The 25,234-nt window shown below is 44.7% G+C and overlaps 1 protein-coding gene across 1 annotated transcript in view; it reads right to left on the bottom strand.

The window, feature by feature from the left end:
* The window catches only part of VSTM4 (V-set and transmembrane domain containing 4), a 145,622-nt gene that overhangs the window by 30,808 nt on the left and 89,580 nt on the right, over positions 1-25,234 (bottom strand). Inside the window, exons 6-7 of the mRNA XM_023547175.2 lie at positions 16,368-16,474; positions 14,704-14,765 (exon numbers count right to left, since the gene is read on the bottom strand). Coding sequence (XP_023402943.2) covers positions 14,704-14,765; positions 16,368-16,474 — 169 coding nt within the window. The remainder of the gene's footprint in view (positions 1-14,703; positions 14,766-16,367; positions 16,475-25,234) is intronic.

Below are 25,234 nucleotides of genomic sequence, written 5' to 3'. Positions count from 1 at the left end.
TCAGCAAAGTATCAGGACACAAGATAAACACACAAAAATCAGTTGAATTCCTCTACAACAACAAAGAGAACACTGAAAAGGAAATCACCAAATCAATACCATTTACAATAGCCCCCAACAAGATAAAATACTTAGGAATAAATGTAACCACAGACGTAAAAAACCCGTACAAAGAAAACTACAAGACACTGTTGGAAAAAACCAAAAGAGACCTACATATGTGGAAAAACATACCATGCTCATGGATAAGAAGACTCAACGTTGTGAAAATGTCAATTCTACCCAAGCGATCTACAGATACAATGCAATCCCAATTCAAATTCCAATGACATTTTTTAACGAGATGGAGAAAGACATCAACAACTTCATATGGAAAGGGAAGAGGTCCCAGATAAGTAAAGCATTACTGAAAAGGAAGAACAAAGTGGAAGGCCTCATTCTACCTGATTTTAGAACCTATTATACCACCATGGTAGTCAAAACAACCTGGTACTGGTACAAAAACTGATACATAGACCAATGGAACAGAATTGAGAAGCAAGACATAAACTCAACCACCTATGAGCAGCTGATATTTGACAAAGGCACCAAGTCTGTTAAATGGGGAAAAGACAGTCTCTTTAACAAATGGTGTTGGCATAACAGGATATCCATCTGCAAGAAAATGAAACAAGGCCCATAACTCACACCATGCACAAAAACTAACTCAAAATGGATCAAAGACCTAAACATAAAATCTAAAATGATAAAGATCATGGAAGAAAAAATAGGGACAGTGCTAGGAGCCCTAATACATGCTATAAATAGAACACAAAACATTACTAACAATGCATGAACACCAGAAGAGAAACTAGGTAACAGGGAGCAATTAAAAATCAAACACTTATGCTCATCCAAAGACTTCACCAATAGAGTAAAAAGACAACCTACAGACTGGGAAAAAAAATTTGGCCACAACAAATTTGATCAGGGTCTAATCTCTAAAATTTACAAGATACTGCAAAACCTCAACAACAAAAAGACAGATAACTCCATTAAAAAACGGGCAAAGGATATGAACAGTCACTTCATCAAAGAAGACATTCAGGCGGCTAACACATACATGAGGAAATGCTCACGATCATTTGCCATTAGAGAAATGCAAATCAAAACTACAATGAAACACCATCTCACCCCAACAAAAAATACAAGGCTGGCACTAATCCAAAAAACACAAAATAGAACATGTTGGAGAGGTTGTGAAGAGACTGGAACACTTATACACTGCTAATGGGAATGTAAAATGGTACAACCACTTTGGAAATTGATTTGGCGTTTCCTTAAGCTAGAAATAGAAGTATCATAGGATCCAGCAATCCCATTCCTTGGAATATATCATACAGAAATAAGAGCTGTCACACGAAGAGATATATGAACACCCATGTTCACTGCAGCACTGTCCACAATAGCAAAAAGATGGAACCAACCTAGGTGCCCATCAACAGATGAATGGATGAACAAATTATGGTACATACACACAATGGAATACTACGCAACGCAAAGAACAATGATGAATCCGAGAAACATCTCACAACATAGATGAATGTGGAGGGCGTTATGCTGAGTGAAATTAGTCAGTTCCAAAAGGACTAATATTGTATGGGACCACTACTAGAAGAACTCAAGAAAACATTGAAACACAGAAGAAAACATTCTTTGATGGTTACAAGGGTGGGGAGAAAGGGAGACAAGAATTCACTAACTAGGTAGTAGGCAAGAAACACACAATACAGGGAAAATCAGCACAACTGGACTAAGCCAAAAGCTAAGAAGTTTCCTGAACACAACTAAACACTTTGAGGGACAGAGTAGCTGGGGCTGGGAGTATGGGGACCATAGTTTCATGGGACACCTAGGTCAACTGGCATAACAAAGTTTATTAAGGAAATGTTCTGCGTCCCACTTTTGAGTGGCATCTGGGTCTTAAAATCTTTGAAGCGGACATCAAAGATGCATCAATTGGTCCCAACCCACCTGGAGAAAAGGAGAATGAAGAACACCAAAGACAGAAGGAAAATATGAGCCTAAGAGACAGAAAGGGCCACATAAACCAGAGACTCCATCAGCCTGAGACCAGAAGAACTAGATGGTACCCAGCTACCGCCACAGACCATCCTGACAGGGAACACAGCACACAATCCCTGATGGAGCAGGAGAAAAGTGTGGAGCAGAACTCAAAATCACGTAAAAAGACCAGGCTTAATGGTCTGACGTAGACCGGAGGGACCCCCGAAGCCATGGCCCCAGGACACTCTATTAACCTAGAACTAAAACCATTCCCGAAGGTCACTCTTCAGAGAAAGATTAGACTGGACTATAAAACATAAAATAATACTGAAGTACGTCCTTCTTAGTTCAGTCAGATTCAGGAGGCCAAATGGGTGGCTCCTGTCAGGAGACAGGATGAGAAGGTGGAAGCAGCAGGAGCTGGCTGGATGGACTAGGGAAACCCAGGGTGGAAAGGGGCAGTATGCTGTCACATTGTACGGATTGCAATAGTGTCACACAACAATATGTGTACAGATTTTTGTATGAGAAATTAACTTGAGCTGTAAACCTTCACCTAAATCACAGTTAAAAAAAAAAGACTTCCTGAAAGTAACCGCTTCATCTGACCCATCTTTAATGGAAGCCACTCATGCCTCCACCATCTCTGTTGGCCTCTGAAGCAGCTGAGAAACATCAAGAGAAACCAAGCAGCTCTTTGTGAGTACGGCAAGACAGCAGAGGGACTGGGGACCCGCCGCGTGACTTCTGGGGGAAATGGCTGGCCATTTTCCAGGGTCAATAAACTCCCTGATACAAGACGTGCCCATTTCCGCTTTGGAGGAGGGTGCATCTTGCCTCCCTGATGATACCCAAACAAGGCCCCGGGTGCCTGCTCTCTCAGAGCTGGAGGAAGAACCAGGAAACCAAACAACTTGTGTCTTCCCTCCTCTCGCCCCTTCTGAAGCTTCTGTGTCGATTCTTCCCTCCACACATAACTCCCTGTGACAAGGATGGGCTGTGCATGTGCGCCAAGGGGAGCATAGAGTTTTCATCTCCATAAAAATGGTTCTAGCATGGTACAAGCACATTGTTTATTTGTTTCCCAAGGCTTTTACTTGGGGGCAATATATTGTACATATGGTCGTTTTTGTGGGTTTTTTTTTTCCTTTTTAATTTCAAATCGAGATTATGAGCATATTTTAAGCAGGTTAATATATCCTTTTCACGTAAAATTTAACTGAAACCAGTCCTGGCACATTAACGACAACAAGAGAAATTCTCCAGCTTATTATAAACATCCTTCAAGAAACCTGAAATGCATGTCCTCTGGAAATAATTTTGTTGGGATTTGGGTTATTATTAAAATCCTCTCAGAATTCCATCACCAGTGCCTAATGTGTTTCGAAGCCCTTTTGTGCTACTGATCAGAGCAAAATTCTTTTCAGCTCTGGCGGTGTGGTGCATTCTCAACAGTGAAAACAGAGCTGGGGGAAGGGGCTTCCTTGACATCAGGCAGAAGTGGCTCAGCGTGTGGTACCTCAGTCCTGGGCTACGATTCAGTGGTTGTGAGCACACAGATGGACAGGCAGGTTCACAAGGCAGGTGCCTCTGAACTATGACTAGATGAACTGCTTCCTTTCTGTCCATTTTGAGTGCTCATATCTTTGGGTTTCCCTACTAGGAAGTAGGTTTACCGTGGACTTTATCGAGACAGAGTTCTCTCCCTGTGATGGGTACTAGGAGATCATGAGGCAGAGATACACTCGCTGAGGTGGGGATGAGGTTTTCAGGAATGAAGGAGAGTCACAATACTTTAGAGAAGCATATTTCCATGTTTCATGTTTGTTGATAAGTAAGAAAACCACCACCCTCTCTGTTGGACTGAATGCTTTTACTAACATTTAAGCAGCATCCTCTCAGCAGAGTGGACAGCCATGACTCTGTGTCCTCATAACATCGACCCAGGTCTCAGTGGAGCTTGCAGACTAAAACTAGGAACAAAGGCCTGGCAATTTTGAAAATTAACCAATGAAAGCCTTATGGATCACAACAGAACATTGTTCAGCTCACTCGCTCCATCAAGAAGCATCAATTGCTAGAGGAGGACATCATATTTGGCGAAGCAGAGGGCCAACAAGGGTGAGGCTGGCCCTTGGTGAGATGGACTGGCACAAAAACTGCACTGGTGGACTGGAACATGTTAGCAATTATGAGGATGGTGCAGGACCAGGTAACGTTCTGTTCTGTTGTAAAAAACATCGCCAAGAATTGGAGTCAACTCAACGGCTGATAACAACAAATTCAGTGGGTCCAGAGTGAGGCCTGAGATTCTCATTTCTAACAAGCCCCCAGGTGATGTCCACACTGCTGGGCCATGGACCACACCTGGAGTAGTGAGGACTTAGAGCTCCAGTCACAAATCCCTGCATTCATTTGTTTATTGACAGGACAACCACTGGCTGAGTAAGCACTTCGCATATTCCAGGTCCCCTACTGAGGACACAGTGATAAACAAGACTCACCCTCCATGACTTCAAAAGCAGCTCCCATTGTCTGTATTATTTAAATTTTCTAAGATGTATGATTTTTATAGTATTAAAAATGTAGAAGTCATTTTGTAAATGGTTCTAGTGGAAGAGATAGTCAAGTCAAGCAGGTAAACATGACTTCAATGCAAAGGGAAGGGCTGAAATACACTTAAGGCCAGGTGGCCTGGGAGCCCCAGCAGAGGCACTGAGAACACACCAGCCTGTGCCATGTGGACTTGCCTTACTGAAATAAGCAATTTGGTCTTTTCCTCCCGGTTCTGTAGACCCACCCAGTAACTGACCTTTACCGGGATTGGCTACGGGCCCTGCCTGGTAACTGACCTTTATCTGGATTGGCTGGAAACTACCCAGTCTGATCTTTACCTGGATTGGCTGGGGGGCGGGGGCCTTCCCAGGAACTGACCTTTACCCATATTGGCTGGGAGAGCCCCACCTAGTAATTGACCTTTACCAGGATTGGCTGGTGGGCTCCACCTGGTCTGACCTTTCCACACACTGGCTGGGGGGCCACCTGGTGTCTAATGAAAACCCTAGGACAGGAGGCTGAGGTTTCCTGATCTACAAGAGCACATCCTTTGGATACTGGGTCTTTGCGCTGTGACCTGCACAGACCTAGTAAACCTGCGATGCAGATGGAGGCAGCAGATGGTACCCAGATGGTGGCAGCAGAATGTAAAGACCGACTCTGGCCTAAGCCCACCAGTAGCCAAGCCTACGAAGTGACATCACTGTGTTTCCTGGGTGAAAGTTTCCTGATGGGTGAGAATGAACAAGTTCTCAGAAAGGCCAAGCATGTTTCCTTTGAGAGGTAAGCAGGTTTCCTTTTAGATATTGAGGCCCTGTGCTGGGAACCCTCCCAAACCTAGCCCTTTGCATATATTCATTTCTGTTTATATCTTTTTCTGTTATTAAAGTTGTTATTGCAGTTCTGTTGTTTCCGTAAGTTCTCTGTGACCCATTCAACAAATTATCAAGCCCAGTAGAGTAAGAGTGCTGTTGGGGGAAGAGGTGGTATCAGAAATGGCGGACAAGTTGGAGAATGGGTTTGTGTGTGTTCGTTTGTTTGTTTTGACCTCTGTTTCATAGGAACCAGGTCCATGCTAATTCTTAGCATCAGGGCTGTCCTTTCAGTTGGTGTCCCAGAAAGTTCTATTACATAGGCAAAGGGGTGGTAATCCTGTAACACACTGTGGCAGGCATGTAGGAGAACAGGGACACATCTGAGGAGTACTGAGAAGTAACCGACTGACGGGAAGCCCCTGGGTGGTGCACAAATGATTAAGCGCTTGGAAAGTTCAAATCCACCCAGCACAGCTTCAGAAGAAAGGCCTGGTGGTCTGCTGCTGAGAGCACACAGCCTGGAGAGCAGTTCTACTCTGCAGCCAAGGGGGTTGCCATGAGTCTGGCTTGATGGCAACTGGCTGGCAAAAGACCAGTGGACTTGGGATGAGGGAGAAGAACACACCTGATGGAACTGCCCTTCCCTGAGACAGGAGCAGCCCAGGTGGGGTAGGTTTGGGGGATGGCAATGAGTTTGGTGTGTATGGTGAATCTGAAGTGCCTGTGAGACATCCAGGGGTGGGACCTCATCAGTGTTCAGCAAGCCTGGAACTGGCTTGACCCCAGGTTTGGGAAACAACGGGCTGTACAGGTAGTCATTGCACCTCTGAGAGTGTTGATTCTCCCAGGAGGAGAGAAGCCCAGAGAAAGCCAGCACTCAATGAAGTGAAAGGAAGAGAAGCCGGCCTAACAATCTGGAGAAGAACAAGAACCAGGAGGAAAAGCAGTCAGCTGTTGTGATGGGAAGTAACACACCATCACCCCCTTAGCAGCCTCAGTGTCATAGAGGGTCAGACACAACAGATTAATGAAAAGTGCCTGCGACAGTTGGCAATGCAAGGGTTGCTGACGCGAAGGGGCATGACTACGATGTCTGGGTGAACCTAGATTTGTGGACAGGAGGGGCTGGAGGAGCCAGAGGTCTCAAAAAGGTGATGTGTGAACTCAATCTTGGAGCGGGGGCTGGTAGGAGGACCCCTCCCACACGGGGTCTGAGTGGAATGGAGAGGATGTGGGAGAGATAAGGGACACTGAAAAGGTCTTGGGAGACACAACGCAGGCCAGGACGCCACTCAAAGGAAGTACTTCATCCTGGAGGCAAGGGGGAACCATAGAGTATGTTAAGCAGGGAAACGACATGGTTGGAATTGTTTTAGAAAAATCCCTAGGCAGCAATGCGGAAGATAGATCAGATGGGGAGAGACAGGATATGAGACCCACTGGGGAACTTGTGGTAATTAAGCCCACAATGTTCCTGATTTTTCCATGTCTTCAGTCGCTTGCTCACAGGATTTTATTTTCTCCTTGGAGAGCAGGGGTGGCCTGACCCTTCCAACTGCCCCACTGACCTAATTACAGAAAGGGAGAAATTCAAGGTGGTTTACTGAAGGATACTTTGGTGAGGAGGGCCCTGACTCTGAGCTCAGGCATGGAGGGACGTATACCAGTTATTGGCCCTAAGGACTGCACTCGCTTCTCATTTGGCTCGTTTTGGGATGCTGGCTACCCTCCTGCCTTCTCTGGTAACAGTCATGGTTCCTCTTTGTTTTTCTTTAAACACTTCCACATCACAGCAACTGTTTTCTCTTCCTCCACTTGGTCTCTAAATCAATAACTGACCTCATGTAATAAAAATGAAGTGAACGTGCTTGGGCTTTCTTGGGTTCTCTGGAAACAAGGAAGCAATGAAGGCTTTTCTGGAAGTGTGTGAACTACCTCAGAGGTCCCAGAAGCTCTGCCTCGGGGCAGGGAGCCAGAGGGAAGAGACTGGGGTCCTCAGAAGGATTCAGAAGGTCTGTGAACCAGTGCCCACTCCTTATCCCCAAATTAAAGGAAAGCTGTGTCGGCATCTGCTAGAGGGAGCATTTTCAGTGTCTGTGAAAGTCTCACCTCCGCCCCCGCCCCGCCCCCCAAAGATCAACACCCACTGATTTACTGAAGTAATGACCATCTGTAAATGTTTAATGTTAGAGGACAAACAGGTAGCTTTGCTAGACAGCCAGAAAAAGCCTGTGAGGTCAATGTGGCATTGTTAACCTGACTCACAGAATTTTGAAAGCAAGTTGTTGAGCTGAGTTGTTTTGTCCAAAATGGGGGCGGGGGGGGTGGAGTTTGGATAACTTGATTGTAAAATGTCTAAAAGACCTTTTGTGTGTTTTTTTTTTCCTATGTCCTATTACTTTTTTGAACCATCCTACCATTGGTTATCTCCGGCACATATGTTACTGTTCACTGAGTCAGCCCAGACTCTCAGAGACCAGGGACCCCATGTACAAGGAACAAGATGCTGCTCTGTCCTACGCCATCGCCACGGTTAGCTGCAGGTCAGACCATTCTGACCCACAGGTTTTCTGGCTGATTTTCAGAAGTAGATCTCCAAGTCTTTCTTCCTAGTCTTAGTCTGGAAGCTCCACTGAGCCCTGTTCAGCACCATACCAGCTACCCAAGCCTCCACTGAGCCCTGTTCAGCACCATACCAGCACCCAAGCCTCCACTGAGCCCTGTTCAGCACCATACCAGCTACCCAAGCCTCCACTGAGCCCTGTTCAGCACCATACCAACACGCGAGCCTCCACTGAGCCCTGTCCAGCACCATACCAACAAGCAAGCCTCCACTGAGCCCTGTTCAGCACCCTACCAGCACCCAAGCCTCCACTGAGCCCTGTTCAGCACCATACCAGCACCCAAGCCTCCACTGACATGGGTGGTGGCTGTGCACGAGGAGGTACACTAGCCAGGAACTGAACCTGGGTGTCCTGGTTCAGTTCCTGGCTAGTGTACATGGAAGGTGAGAATTCCACCATTGACCTACCAATGCCTTGTGCATACACTTTTTCACTAAGTGCTATGTCATCTTGGAAACACAAGGGAACATTCCCTCTCGTTAATGCCTTTGGGGTGATAACACCAAGGTGCACACTTGCCACTTCTGCCTGAGGAGTCAAGTTGCACCCAGGAGTTGGTGTGTGCGCATGACATGAATTAGAGTGTGAGCCTCGAAGCACCTAGCACAGAGGCTGGGACACAGGAGGTGCTAAATAAGGAACGTTCTTGCCATCAGCTATTCCTGTCCTCACAGCCTTTCCCAATCAAGGTGTTAGTGGAGGTAGGCAGGCTGCTTTATTGGGGTGGGCATGTCTCGGCATCATTCTTCAAAGGGGTTGCCTATAACCACCTCAGCAAGCCCCATGCTATGGAGACTATGGCAGAATTAACATGTAAACCAGGCTCCAAAGGAAAGATGCCTCCAACGTATTTTCTAAATTACCCGCCAAGGTCTGTGAGTCAACAAGTAGCTATCGACTTCAGTTTCAGCTACCATCAAGACTTATTGATCTGGGAGATAAATATCGACCGAACTGAAACCGAGGTCAGTGCTGGCCTCCTGGGAAAATAAATCTTGATATTCTCCAAAACCTGCAGAGCAGGCCTGGTATTTTTTACTCTAAACTGCTAGTCAGACAGAGGCCCGCTGGGGTCAGCTCTTGTCTTCACCGTGCACTGTTACAGGTGTAAACTGGCTTCTAAATGGATTTGTCTCTGGAAAATTTGGTATAAAAAAGTTTAGGTCTCTCCACATCTTAAATGATCAAGGAGCAATTGGTATTGTGAAAAAATGTTATTGAGACTACTTCCACACGCACAAAAAAAGAATCCTTTTGAAATGCTATGTTGTTGTTAGCTGATGTCAAGTCAACTCCAACCCGTGGCAACCTTCGTGCAACGTTGCCCAGTCCTGTGCCATCTTCACAGTCGTCAGCGTTTTCGTTGGCTAATTTTCAGAAGCAGATCACCAGGCCTTTCTTCCGAGTCCTAGTCTGGGAGCTCTGCTGAAACTTGCCTACCATGAGTGACCCTGCCGGCATTTCAGATACCCGTGGCATAGTTTCCAGCATGAGAGCAACACAGAAGCCCCCAAGGTATGACAAACTGACACACGGGGGTGGTGAAATGCATGTAACTGCTCTGATTTACTTTCTGTGAAAACAAAGCATTTCCTATGCTGAATCTCCATCCAGAGAAGCACGCCAGATCAAACAAATGGACAAAAAATCAACAACAACTTGCTACTGGGACCAGGGTAATTTTTGCAATGTCTGTTGAATCCAGTCTGTTTAGAAGTGGCCAAAAACTGCCTAAGACAACATTTTGTAGTCAATAGGCATGCACCTGATTTTTGGTTAATGGATAAAGGAAAGGTGGGGCCCGCCAGGCTGTGGACTAAAGAAAGTCGTTTCCTAGAGACTGGTGGTACTCACAGCGGCCAGTCCTGGGGTGGCAGCAGTGTCCCCTGTGGGTTGTAGGATTGTGACCCCTTTTCTTTAACAGTGTTGGTAGGTGGCTCAAGCAGTTTGCAATGGGCAGTTCAAACCCACCCAGAGGCTCTGCCAAAGAAAGACCTGGCAAACTGCTTGCGCAACGATTATCGTCAAGAAAGCTCTATGGAGCAGTTCTACTCTGTAACACGTGGAGTCACCATGAGTTGGGACCGACAGCAACAGGTTTGATTTTTTTGGTGAGTCCTCACGTGCAAAAACGGAGGGAAAAAATCTTCCTGTGAGGACTAAATATATGAATGCAAAAACCAAAACAAATAAACCAAACCTGTTGCCGTTGAGTCGATTCCAATTCATAGCAACCCTAAAGGACAAAGCAAAATTGCTCCACAGGGTTCCAAGGAGTGCCTGATGGATTTGAACTGCCGACCTTTTTGGTTAGCAGCCATAGCTCTTAATCGCTACACCACCAGCGTTTCCTGACATGCAAAAAGCAGTCTGTAAATCCTTGGGATATGTCAACGGAACATCAATAAACAACTGCTTTTGTTATTATGAGAGGTAAGAGACTGGGCCAGAAACAGCAGGTCCTGAGCAACTTAGAAAGCAGGGAAATTGGAGGCATAGTCACTCTTGAGGTTGTTGATAAATATTAAAATTAAGAAAAAAATTTCAAAGAACACACACACATTTCTCAGAACATAGTGGGAAAAGTTTATGAATCTAGAATTCCAATCACAGGCAAACTACTCAAATGCAAAGACAAATAAAGATATTTGGGGGAAGACATTTAGGACTCGAGAAAAAGTAAAAAGTAACAAAACTAGTAAAACTTAGAGTTAAGTTTAAATTGTTCAGAAAGTGGTGACGTTCGATTAAATCAGCAATGACCGTTGAAATATGAGACATAAAGTAAAATTAAAAAGAATCTAACAGATAAAATTGGATCCATTCCTAAATTCCAAATGGATCAGAGAAGTTCAGGCCAAAATAAATAAATAAAACTACATAGAAATCTAACTTTAGCCTTTCTAGGGGGTGTGCCATGGTATTCTTCATGGTTTTAACTTGCATTTCCATGATAGAATTTTTTTTTTTTTTTTAATGAGGTTAAGTACATTTTCATGTGTTTACTGACTGCTTGTAAGTCTTCTTTTTCCAAGTGCCTGTTTAGGTCTTCTGCCCATGTTTTATTGTGTTGTCTTTTTATTTCTTATTGATTCAGAGGAGCTCTTCATATATGATAGATGTGAACATTTTATTAGATGTATATATGACATATATCCTCCCCATCCGTGGCTTGCTTTTTCATTCTTTTATTACTATCTTTTATTGAATAGAAGTTCTGAATTTTAATGTAATTAGTTTTTAAGTCTCCTCCTTTATGGTTGGTGCTTTATGTGTCTTGTTTAAAAGGCCTTGTGTAGCACAAAGTTATAAAGATATGCTATCTCAAGAAGCTTTATTGTTTTGCCTTCTATACTTAAAGCTGTGATCCATCCCTAATTACTTTCTCTTTGTGGCGTGAAGCAGGAGTCATGGATCATTTTTCTCCTATGGATATCGAATTGGCCCATCACCATATACCAAAAAGAAAACCCCTTCTTCAAAGCACTACAGTGTTACTGTTGTCATAAATCAAGTGACTGTATATATGTTGATCTGTTTGGGGTCTCTGTTCTTTTGGTCTATTTGTCTATTCTTGTGCCAACACCATATTAATTGTTGCTGCTGTTGTTCATTACGTACAGTCAGCTCCAACTCACGGAGACCTTATGTAACGGAAGGAAATGTTGCCTGGTCCTGCACCATCTTTATGATCTTTGGTGTGCTCAAGTCCATTGTGGCCACTGTGTATTCTGAGTGTCTTCCAACACATACCAGACAATATTCTGTTGTGATCCTGTAAAAATGGCATGGTGACAGTGTTGTCCGACCTTCTCTAACTTTACAAGGGGGAAGGAGAATCAAGATCAACAGCCCAAGGCTGATTCCTGTAAGCTGGAGGTCAGACATGCCTCCTCTCTCTGCCATCTTTACCAATTCTGACACCAACCGTTCTTCCCACGACACTCTCTACTTCTCTGCTGTGTTTGATAATTCATTGCAATAGCCGTACAGAACTCAGAATACTCACGACTTTATTAGGGAACTAACAGGTTACAATTCAGGTTCAGGAATGCACAGGATACAGTTCTTCCATGAGACAGCCTCTTCCCAGCCGTGCTTGCAGCCACACCTCTCTCTAGCCCTCAGCCTCTGCCCTGCTCAGGCAAGTGTTACAAAGCTCTTTTGGCCCGTCAGTCTCTGCCCTGCTTGGGCAGGTGTTACAAAGCTCTTTTACCTCTGCCAATAAGTACCCCGAGGCACCCCACTCCACCAGTAAACCTCGGCCTGAAGGCCCTTGGCCTAGCTCCATGGGTGGGAAATGTAGCTCCACCAAGTGCCAGGAGGGACCCTACTCTGCCGGCAAGCCTCCTGCCCAAAGGCACTCAGCTTTCTTGCTCCATGGGCCAGGAAGCTCGCTGAGTCGTCTCTGGACGTTCTTTCCTGTCGCCATTTCTCTACCACCACTTCTCGCCATCTTCAGTGTTACAGCTCTCTCGCTCTGTCTCCTGGTTCCAGGAGCTTCTCAGCACAGGGATCCCAAGTCCATGGGACACATTCCACTCTTGGCCCTTCTTCCTTGCTTGTGGTGAGATCCTCCCTTCTGCCCTGGAATTGGCTCTCATTTAAGGCTAGCAGGATGGCAGACTGACCAGCCCCCTCGGTGGGCCACAGTTACCAGGATGGCAGACTGACCAGCCCCCTCGGTGGGCCGCAGTTACCAGGATGGCAGACTGACCAGCCCCCTCGGTGGGCCGCAGTTACCAGGATGGCAGACTGACCAGCCCCCTCGGTGGGCCGCAGTTACCAGGATGGCAGACTGACCAGCCCCCTCGGTGGGCCGCAGTTACCAGGATGGCAGACTGACCAGCCCCCTCGGTGGGCCGCAGTTACTTTATTTGCACAGCCCCAGCCAGTCACCTGGGTGGGAGTCACAAGACCATGGCGAGAAAGGCCACACAAAAGCGCTCCACTGCATCACAGATACACGAGGTTTTCATCGGCTCACTTTTAGAAGTAGTGTGCCTCAGTCTGGAAGCTTCGCTGAACTCGTCCGCCATGGGTGACCCTGCTGGTTTTTGAAATACCAGTGGCACAACCAACAGCGTCACACCAATGCGCAAACCACCACCACGTGACAAACTGACGGATGGGGGTGGCTATACGGATTACCGCAGCGTTAAAGTAACTCTTGGTAATTGGTATGCAAATCCTTCACTTGGCTCTTTTCCTTCAAGATTCTCTTGACCCTTTGCAATACATATGCATTTTAAAATAGGTTTGCAAGTTCCTTTCTCTCTCATACACACACACACACACACACACACACACACGCAAAACTGCTCCACGGTATAAACAACAAAATAAATCACAATATAATTGGATTATAACTCAATTAATCATAATTAAATATCTATACATATACTTTCTTGTAAAGAAATCGGTGAATTTATAAATGACGAAAAGCGGCAGCTCTTTCTTAGAGAAAAATTCTAAATAATAAATGCAGAATGAGCGAGGGAAAGAGAAAATCACCATTGTACCCCTCGGGAATAACTGCTGCAGGGAGGCTCCATTGGTGAATGTTAAAATTAGTGGGCAGAAATTTCAGGAGAAACAGGATATTTGCATAGCCTTAAAGTATCCCCTTAAAATTTTAATTACTGTGGTAGTTTAAACGTGTGTCCACGAATTCTTTGATACTCCTTCCTCCCTTTAGGAAGTGGAGGTTAATTCTCTCCTTGACTGTGTCTGGGCTTAGTGATTCACTTCTAACAAATAAAGTATAGGAGAGGAAACAGAGTAATTGTATTGTGAAGAAACCTGGCAGATACTTTAACCACGTGACTAAGACTATCATGACCATTAATAAGACATATTGCCATCGTCTGCCTCCATATGATGGACAGAGAAGGAAACATCTCCTCCGTGCGTTTCTTCCCCCAAATCCGTACCCTCATTCTAATCTTGTGCCAAGAACACCTCAGAGAAACCCAGACTAAGGGGCATTCCACAAAATACCTGAGCCCTACTCTTCAAGAGTGTCAAGGGCATAAAAATAAAGGTCATAAAAATGTCATAGACTGGAGGACAGTAAGGAGGCACGATGACTAGATGGAATGTGGACTCTGGAACAGAAAAAGGACATGAATGGAAAATCTGGTGAAGCCTGAAGGCAGTCTGGAGCGTCAGCAGTCATGACGCGCCATGTTAAGTTCTCAGTTTTGGCGAGTGCACCACGATTGGTTATGTGAGATGTTAGCACAGGGAAACGGGGACACAGGAACTCTGAACCATCTTTACCACTCTTCTGTAAACCTAAAATTATTTAAAAATAAAAAGCCAGAAGAAATATTTTCTGAATGGTTTCTCTGCATTCTCTTCAGAGTGATTATCAGGTCAATTTATATGTATTTTATACATTTCTGAGTAAAGCTTTTTTTTTTTTTTTTAACTAGCATTTATAATCCATTTGGATTAAAAAAAAAAAAAAAGTCACTCTGGCAATTAAGTATGGAGGAAAGCTGACTCAAAAGTTGACCTGAAATGGGAAGATGAGACAAAGTCTTTAAGACAAAAGAGCCCTGAGCTTTCATCCTGTTTTGCGTAGGTAAAAGTACTCTCTGGCTGTGAGTGAGCTTAAGGCTTGAGGGGCAGTAATAATAAAGGGCACGGTTACTCACCAGCGCGACTTTCCTCTGTGGTTTCAGCAGCTTCGGTTTATGGAAGGTGGTGGCTATTGGAGCTGTGGAAACAGGTCAAGTCTGTATGTTGGGTGTCTCACTGTCAACCACCATGCACCATGAGTAGGCAGACTCTGGAGACTCGCAGGCCCCTTCCTGTCCCCATGGAGGAACTCCAGTGTCTGACCTCTATCTATCGGGAACCCCTCAAGAGGGCAGTCCTCCCTAATCTTCATGTGTCATCTCCACTCAACAAGGTCCTCAGGCCAGCTCTGCAAAAGCACTGGCGGGTACCGAGGGATCAGGGCTGTGGAAGAGCTGAGGCCATGCCTTCCCTGAGAGGCTCCCTCCTGGTTGCACACTAACACCATCAATGCACTGACCTCCGATCTTCACAGGAGCCTTATAAGGTAGTCAGGGAGGTTCTTAACCAAAACAAAACCAAACCCAGTGCTGTCGAGTCGATTCCTACTCACAGTGACCATATTGGACAGAGTAGAACTGCCCCATAGAGTTTCCAAGGAGCGCCTGGAAGGTCTTAGTGTGCCCATTTTACAAGGAAGAAACCAAGGCTCTTCCCACAAGGCCATATATTCAGTACCTAGATGAACTTTTTTTTTTTTAGATGAACTGTGACTTGACCTTGAAAATCAGGCAAGCTCACCTCAGGGCAGGCACTACCCTTTAAGTCTCTAGGTCTCATTTTCACCTTCTGTAAGATTATGAAGCCCTGGTGGTACAGTGCTTAAGAGCTCAGCTACTAAGCAAAAGGTGGGCAGTTGGAATCCACCAGCCTCTCCTTGGAAACTCTATGGGACGGTTCTACTCTGTCCTGTAGACTGCTTAACATCTACTCTAGATTAAATAAGAGCAGTGTAATGCTGGCCCAGAGCAGTGTTCTCTGGTCCCTTCTCACACCTCCCTAGCACATCCAGGCCTTCCTGCCCCTTCTTTGCCACAGCATGCCTCAGCCTTTACCACCACAGGGCTCCAATGGTTCCCAGAGGGCCTCCCGTGAAGCCACAATTCAAAGATGACATTTCTTGGGTCTCGTTATTGAATCATTCATCTGGGAAACCCTTGAACTCCCAACTATATTTCAAACCATTTGAGGCGTGAACGGCCCCCACATTGGTCACTGTTGTTTTAGCCACTACCTGCAGACAAGCCTCAGTTCTCTGGAGCAGTTCCCTCCAGCAGGGGCACCCATCTTTGTCAGTCAGGTTCCTTTAAATGGTTGCTGCAGTCATAGAGGAACCCTCATTTTCACCCCAGAACACATCTGAGGTCACCAGGTTTGCATCTTTACCAAACCAGAGGGCCTTCTTTCACTTGAATAGGCCAGGATGATGCTGACACCCCTGCCCTCACCCCACCATGGACAGAGCATTTTAATAGCTCAAAGGGAATGCCACCTGGATCCAACCTGTGGATGTTGACCCTTCCACTGCTAAAGTCTTGCTGAAGCCTTACCACCTCCGGCCCCACCCAGGGACGGGGCTGAAGGGCTGAGATGCTTGAGTACCATATGTTCAGAATCTAGAGAGAGTCTCAGACTACAAGATGCCATGTCCTCCATCCACCTATTGCCATCATCCTTATCCCAATACCCTGGTACCGATTAAGGCGGCGTCCACGTGGGAAGTTGCTGGTCGGCTGCCTACCTTTGGCCGGGACCGCAGGAGGAACATCAGCCTTCTCCTTCCGCCTTTTGCCCTTTTTGGGCTGCAGTGGGGCCAAGCTGGTCACACTGGTGACAGTCTCCCCCGAGCTGCAGAAGAAAAAGGTCCTAGTGAAGCCATACACATTGCTCCAAAGGGGAAAGGTAAAGAAAGCAGCAGTTAGTAGGCACTCCCTGGGTGCCTGTGTAAGGTAGGGTCATCTTAGACCTGGACTGGAGGTCTGGTACTGATTCTGGACCAAAATAACTAGTTGCCTTGGTGGCTCATAATCCGTAGACAAAAAACCTCCCGTGCAACCTGGGGAGCTGCGCCTGGAAGCCTCTCAGGCCTCACAAAATCATTTTGATCCTCCTGGAATTCAGATTTCTGGGTTCACGGAATCAGGGTGACCCACACGGGCCATCTGCCCTTAGGCGTCTTTTTGAACCTTGGGGGAACTGGTTCCCTGGAGTCCCCTTCAGGTCAAACAATAGCTTAGTGAGCAGCTGAGAGGAGAGTTCTGCCTTGGGCAGTGGGTTCCTTTGGAAAATTTGAACGTGCAGCCAGCTTTGAGAAGCAGGAACTCCAGGGTCTGACTAGAGGCTGTTTTAGGATTTATGGCATGTTCTTGGTGACTTTCTGTAACCTGCCTTGTGCTTCAATGTTACTGTCTGAGAAATTAACATAACAATGACCCATATAACCTGCTTTCACTGTCCCCTCTTCAGATAGCCTTCTCAACATGTTTGGGTGACACTGCCCATTTTGATTCGTATCTACCCACAATAAATATACTCTGTTACGCCAATTTTTGGTATTTGTCTAGGCAATTAAGGTTTTTGACAAGCTCCCCACAGCTGCCTGGCTTTCTTCTGCTGCACAGTATTTATTAAGGCTGATGTGAGTTCACCGTGGGCAGTCCTGTGAGTCCAGTTATCTGACCCTATGCAATCCATGCAGTGCCAGATTTTTTACGTTATCCATGATAACCCAAAGAGATGGCAGTGATAAGCTTTATATTTCAGGCAAGAAAACAAAGGCTCAGAGATGCTGTCTCCCTCTAGATGACACTGTTAGTGAACATCAAACACAAAAGCTGAAAATGCAGACTCTCCTGATGTGAGATCTGCCCTTGGTACTACCTGGGGAGGGAGGGGAGGATGGAGTCCATCAACTTTCTTGAATGGCCATCAGTCTTATTTCAAATGTATGCCATCGGCTCAAACGCCCCACTCAGAGCCCCTTTAGAATCCCCTGCCCTCAGGCACAGGTTCCAGCCTTGTAGGTACAATTATTACCAAGAGGGGATATCGCCCCAATACAGAATTTCTAGAAATCTACAAGAATAAGACCAACCACCCAGTGTTAAAGTAAATGTTATAAACAGGGTTTTTACCCAGAAGGAAAGTCTTCTGCGTATGAAAACATGCTGAAGCGGCCCCATGAAAGAGGGACCCAAGTTAAAACTTACTGCAATTCCTTTTTCACGTATCAGAAAGGCAAAAATCCAATTCTATGCGAAGCACTCATTTGGCAAGGGTGTAGAGAATCAGGCACTCCAAGCATGGCCGGGAGGGGAATAAACCCTGCTTGAGCCGGAAACAATCTGCCAGTAACCATCAACGTTGCAGAGTCATGTGCCTTTTGACCTGACAATTTCCCTTCTGGGAATTTATTCTGTGGACATCCTTGCACATGTATGAAATGAGGTCTGTATAACATTAGTCATTACGGAGCTGTTTGTAATAGAATAGATTAGAAACAACCCAAATGTCTACCAGCAGGGACCGGTTAAATAAATTATGGTGAATCTGTACAATGGGATCCTCTATGGCTGTAAAAAGGAATAAGGAAGCTCTGTACATACCTGATAAGACACACGGGTAAATGAAAAAGCTAGATGTTGACAATGTATAAAATGGGCCTCTTTTTGTATAAAAACAGAAAAAATAAGTGTGTCAGTACTTGCTTGCACATGCATAAAGACACTCTGGGAGTACTCAGAAGGACTCTTAAATAGTGGTTACCTAGAATGGGAGCACTGAGGAATTAAACAGAGGGGAGACAGGACAAATTAAACACAAATAAATACATACATATATTTAACAAAAGACAGGTGATTCTAATGTGCTCATGTTGTTGTTGTCGGGTGCCGTCGAGTCGGTTCCAACTCACAGCGACCCTGTGTACCACAGAAGGAAACACTGCCTGCTCTTGCACCATGCTCACAATCGTTGTTATGCTTGAGCCCACTGTTGCAGCCACTGTGTCAATCCGCCTCGTTGAGGGTCTTCCTCTTTTCCGCTGACCTGTACTCTGCCAAGCATGATGTCCTTCTCCAGGGACTCATCACTCCTGACGACATGTCCAAAGTATGTAAGATGCAGTCTCGCCATCCTTGCCTCTAAGGAGCATTCTGGTTGTACTTCTTCCAAGACAGATTTGTTCGTTCTTCTGGCAGTCCGTGGTATATTCAATATTCTTCGCCAACACCACAATTCAAAGGCGTCAGCTCTTCTTCGGTCTTCCTTATTCATTGTCCAGCTTTCACATGCATATGATGCGACTGAAAATACCATGGCTTGGGTCAGGCGTGCCTTAGTCTTCAGGGTGACACCTTTGCTCTTCAACACTTTGAAGAGGTCCTTTCCAGCAGATTGACCCAAATGCAATGCATCTTTTGATTTCTTGACTGCTGCTTCCATGGGTGTCGACTGTTCAGCCAAGTAAAATGAAATCCTTGACAACTTCAGTCTTTTCTCTGTTTATCACAATGTTGCTCATTGGTCCAGTTGTGAGGATTTTGTTTTCTTTATGTTGAGGTGTAATCCATACTGAGGCTGTGGCCTTTGATCTTCATCAGTAACTGAGCTTTGTCAGTAAGTACTCACTGATGAAGATAATATAGTCATAGAGATTTAAAAACAAATAAAGACTGAGTCACACATTGTGGGTATGGAATCAGATTTATATTAAAAATTAGATGTCTTACTTGTATTTCAAGAGGCCGGCACTGGGTTTCTGGTTGGGTTTATCTAGGAACTGAAAAACTCCTGACCCAAAATTAATCTGCCAGCATTTTTTTCCCCTCTCTTACCCAAAGTTGCTAATTGACTTTTCTTTTCTGTTACTAGAGTAACAATAACAAAACTATTAACTTGTAATTTAGTGAAAAAGACTCATTCATTTCAATTTCTAGAGGCCTGGGGACTGCAGGTGGGTGGAGGGCCAAAACTTCCTGGAAGTTACCTTTTTAATGTTAACTTAGTCATTAAATATGTACTGCATCGCCATGGAAACTTTTATTCTTTAAACATAAGTTATTTTAAGTTTCTGTGAATTCTCCATTCTCTGGAAGCAGGCTGCTCTTGCATGAGGGGAACTTTCCTTGAACTTGCAAATTGTTTATGAGATCATAGAGCAATCAATTGCTATGTGATTATATTTTTTAACATGGGAAGAATTCCAAGAATACAGTTGCCACTGAGTTATCCCCAAAGATGGCTTATTTTGTCAGGAATAAAAATTCTAACTGGCCATCGCTTTAGAGTACAAGGTCAATTTGTGTAAATTCACAAATAACCAAAAGGGATGTGAGTTTACAAAACTGTGACCTTTAAGAGCAAACAAGACATTAGAAACTCTCAGAGTTGCTTAAATATACAATCACTTGTACAGCTCTGTCCTGAGATTCTTAAACTCTTGAAATGTTTATTTTCTCCCATTAAAAATAAAGCATTTTCATGTTTTCAAACAGAAATACATGGAGATGAAAGAAAAGGAGTCGATTATAGTTCTGTAGCTAACATACTTCCAGTCTTTTAGCTCTTCCTTGAGTTTTATACGTTGTTTTTTATCATACTGTGTATACAATTTTGCACTTCCCTTTTTACTTAATCTATCATTTTTGCACGTAGCTATATGCTCATGCTATTCCCAGTTTATTTACACATTCCCTGACACTTGAGCATCTAATTTGTTTCCACTTTTGATATACAAATAACACTGTCGTAAATACTTTAGTGCACAATGGTTTTCCATTCTTAGACTGTCTGCCTTTAAGTTAGTCTTAGATCTGGAATTACTAGGCCAAGGAGAGAGAATATTTTTAAGGCTTTTTAATACCTACTGTCAATTTGATTTCCAACATGGTAGAGCTACTTTGTAGCCACGCCATCAACAAATAGCGGTACTTATTCTGCGACTAGGAGCCCTGGTGGGACAGTAGTCAAAGCGCTCTGCTGCTAACCAAAAGGTTGGCGGCTTGAACTTACCAGCCACACCCCGAGATAAAGATGTGGCAGTCTGCTTCTGCAGAGATTACAGCCTTGGAAACCCTATGAGGCAGTTCTACTCTGTCCTATAGGGTCACTATGAGTTGGAATCCATTCATCAGCAACGGGTTTGGTCTTTTATTTGGTATTCTGCAACTGTGAGATACAAATGGTAACACCGTCAGTAGCTAATGGAAAGGTGGGAAGTCTGAGTCCATCCAGAGGAGACTCGGAAGAAAGTCTTCATGATCTACTTCTGAAAAATCAACCCTTGAAAACCCTATGGTGCAGTTTTACTCTAACACACATGCGGTTGCCATGAGTTGGTGTCAACTCAACAGCACCTGGTTGGCTACTGGTTGGTATCTGGCTGCCTTCTTTAACACCAAGTTTATCAATTTAAAAAAAAAAAAAAACCTCATTTAATGAATAAAAATATCATCCTTTTTTGAGGGCTGGGGACCATGCTCTTGGGGGACATGTAGCTCAATTGGCATAACATAGTTTATAAAAAAATGTTCTACATTCTACTTTGGTGAGTAGTGCCCGGGATCTTAAAGGCTTGTGAGCAGCCATCTGAGATATTCCACTGGTCTCACCCAGTCAGGAGCAAGGGAGAATGAAGAAAACCAAAGGCACAAGGGAAAGATTAGTCCAAAGGACTAACGGACCACAACTACCACGGCCTCCACCAGACTGAATCCAGCACAACTAGAGGGTGCCCAGCGACCACCACCAACTGCTCTGACAGGGATCACAATAGAGGGGCCCAGACAGGGCTGGAGAAAAATGTACAGCAAAATTCTAACTCACACACACACACAAAGACCAGACTTACGGGTCTGACAGAGATGGGAGAAACCCTGAGAGTATGACCCTTGGACACCCTTTAACTCAGTAATGAAGTCAGTCCTGAGGTTCATCGTTCAACCAAAGATTAGGCAGGCCCATAGAACAACACGAGAGTAAAGGGGCACACCAGCCCAGGGGCGAGGATGAGAAGGCAGGTGGGGACAGGAAAGCTGGTAATAGGGAACCCAAGGTTGAGAAGGGAGAATGTTGACATGTCGTGGGGTTGGCAACCAGTGTCACAAAACAATATGTATATTGTTTAATGAGAAACTAATTTGCTCTGTAAACCTTCATCTAAGGTACAACAAAAAAATTAATTTTAAAAAAGATGGCATCCTTTTTTTACCTGTATTTCTGTGATTGCTAGTGAGGATGAACATTTCCCATGTGTTTCCTCATTTATGAATGATGTGTGGATGTCTTCAGCTATTACTTATTAGGGTGTTGAGTTTTTCTTATAGTTTTGATGAACCTTTAACATTAATCCGACATATTTATTGCAAATATTTCCCGAGTCCTCCGAATTTTATATTTTTGTTAAATGCAGAGTAGTTTTTTAAATTATTTTTTCTAAAATTTGTTGATATTTTCCTTTCTTCTTGTCTTACGCTGGGTTCTCTAGAGGAGAAAAACCAGTAAAGCATATAAGTATAGACACAGCAAGATTTATATCAAGGAAATGGCTCATGCAGTTGTAGAGGCTGGAAAGTCCCAAATCTGTAGGTCAGGCTGGAGGCTTCTCCTGACTCAGGTAGCCACATGGGCTGGAAAACCCAAGATTGGCAGGTCAGATGGCAGGCCTCTGGCTAACAGGCTGTGGAGACCAATGAATCCCAAGATAGGCAGGCAAGACAGCAGGTAAGCTGCTAGCTCAAGTCCCAACAACCACAGGTCAGACGAACAGCAGCTGCAGGATCCGGGGTGAGCAGAAGCCCATGAGCCCTGCCAGCAAGTCCACCTATACTGGATGCAGGCCACACCCCCAAGGAAACTCCCTTTCAACTGATTGGCTACTCACGGCAGATCCCAACATGGAAGTGACTGCATTATGTCGGATCTCATCACAGAGATGATTACATCATTATATGACTGCCAAACTACATCATCACTGCCAAACCACTGAGAATCATGGCCAAGTTGACACACAACCTAAATGATCACACTTCTCTAGTGTCTGAGCTCAGAAAATTCTCCACAAATGCACCTCACGGAATCAAATAATATTTCTACTTCTCTCTTCTTGGGTTTAATTTTTTAGCCCTTTAATAATATAAAATAAAATTTTTGGAACACTTTTATACAATCTTATTGTCTTAGATGGGGCTCTCTAGAGAAGCAAAACCAGTAAAGTGTATAAGGATATATCAAGGAAATGTCTGTAACATCCCAAGTCCGTGGGTCATGACAGAGGCTTCTCCTGATTTATGTAGCCAGGGGGGCTGGCGAATCCAAGATAGGCAGGAGAGAGAGCAGGGCCATTGCTCACAGGCTGTGAAGATCGATGAATCCCAAGATTGGCAGGCAAGACTGTAGGTAAGCTGCTAGCTCAAGTTCCAAGAACTGCAAGTCATATGAACAGGAGCCAGCTGCAGGATCCAGAATGAGCAAAGGCCCCCGAGCCCTGCCAGATCACCCACTCACACCCAATGCAGGTTACAAGTCCAAGAACATCCCACTTCGACCGACTGGCTACTCACAGCAGATCCCATCATGGGGGTGATCACATATCAGATCTCAACATGGACGTGACCACAATATCACGAGACTGCCAAAACACTGAGAATCATGGCCCAGCCAAGTTGATACACAATCTTAAGCATCACACTTAAGTCATCATGCTTAGGAAGCTGCAAAAGATTTGCTTTGTGATCACTGTTTTCTTTCAAAACAATAAGACTGAGCTAAATTACATTTACTTCTAATTCGTACTTCAATAATGTGACAATTTGTCACCACAATGACATCTGATAAGCAGTTTTTCTCTTGGCTGGTAATGATTTTGGAATAAGAAAGTCCACCTTATCATTCACTCACGAGAAAAGCCAGACTGCATCTTAACGCAGGGATGTGGTTGTCTCAGGACAATGGAGCAATCATGGCTAGAGCCACCAAGTTCAAGAATGGTGGAAAAACAGGCTCCGAAACTCCCTTGAAGTCAGAGCACTGTGTGACCTGAGAAGAACTGCTGTTTGTGGGCAGCTCATCTCTGACTATGGCTGTCTCCCTGGCTCTGAGCAAGTGCCGAGCAGGACGCAACACACGTGGCCCTTCGCTGTGAGACACCTGCGGGTCTGGCCTGGCCACCTTCCAGTAAGACGTGTCCTCATCCACGGAGGCTCTGGTTCAGGGAATGAGCACTGGACAAGGGACAGGAGCCTAAGCTAAATGTGGTTCTACTCAGGCTATATGGGTAACCCTGGGCAAGTCAGTCACTTGGCTCCCCTGCACCTCCATCCTCCAGTCTGTAAAATGGGAAGACTTACACTAGCTATCTATTGCACAAGGGTATTACGAGGGTCAGATGAGATAGTGTGGCCTAAACCAGAATGGGAAGGAAATGGTTAAATACAATTGACCCTAAGCTCCTGAAGGTGCAGTGCAGGATGTTTCATGGGTCAACCCAGGAAGGATGATGCTGTCACTTGGGTATTTCATGGTGCCTGCCATGTTTTGGCCCTGAGGGGAGGGATGCAAGCTTCAACTTAAAGCTTGATCAGAAAATCTTTCTGCCAAAGACAGCACAGCGTGCTCTGCCCTTGCCACAGATTCTGCAGTACTGACTGGATTCCTACAGTCAGAGCAGGCAGGCTGTGATGGGAGAGGCTGGGGCACTAAGCCTGCCCCAGACACCAGGGAAAGCAGACAACCTACATCTGCAGGTTGGATGAATCGTGATCAACTACATTTTGCAGCAACTAAAGTTACTCAAAATGAGAAGAAACAGCTGCAAATATCCATTAATAACCAGAATCTGGAATGTACAAAGTATGAATCTAGGAAAATTGGAAATTGTCAAAAATGAAAAGAAATGCATAAAGATCGTGATATCATCCTAGGCATTAGTTTATAAAATGGACTGGACTGGTACTGCTCATTTTGAATCAGACGATCACATGGTCTACTATGCCGGGAATGACAACTTGAAGAGAAATGATGTCGTATTCCTCATGAAAAAGAATATTTCAAGATGCATCCTGAAGTCCAACGCTGTCAGTGACAGGATAATATCCATACACTTACAAGGAAGACCAGTTAATATGACTATTATTCAAATTTATGCACAAACCACTAAGGCCAATTGAAGATTTTTGCCATCTTCTACAGTCTGGAATTGATCAAACATGCAGTCAGGATGCACTGGTAATTACTGATGATTGGAATGTGAAAGTTGGAAACAAGAAGGAACGGTAGGTGGAAAATACGGCCTTGGTGATAGAAACGATGCCAGGGATCACACAATAGAATTTTGCAAAACCAGTGAATTCTTCATCACAAATACCTTTTTTCACCAACAAAAGGTGACTGTACACATGGACCTTGCCAGATGGAATACACAGGAATCAAATCAACTACATCTGTGGAAAGAGGTGATGGAAAAGCTCAGTATCATCAGTCAGAACAAGGCCAGGGGGCGGCAACTGCAGATCAGACTGTCAATTACTCATATGCAAATTCAAGTTGAAACTAAAGAAAATTAGAACAAGTTCACAAGAGCCACAAGAGAAAGAAAGACCTAAATGGAGG

Source organism: Loxodonta africana, chromosome 16, assembly GCF_030014295.1.
Source record: "Loxodonta africana isolate mLoxAfr1 chromosome 16, mLoxAfr1.hap2, whole genome shotgun sequence".
Classification (NCBI taxonomy): domain Eukaryota; kingdom Metazoa; phylum Chordata; class Mammalia; order Proboscidea; family Elephantidae; genus Loxodonta; species Loxodonta africana.
This window is presented reverse-complemented; position numbering and strand designations above follow the sequence as displayed.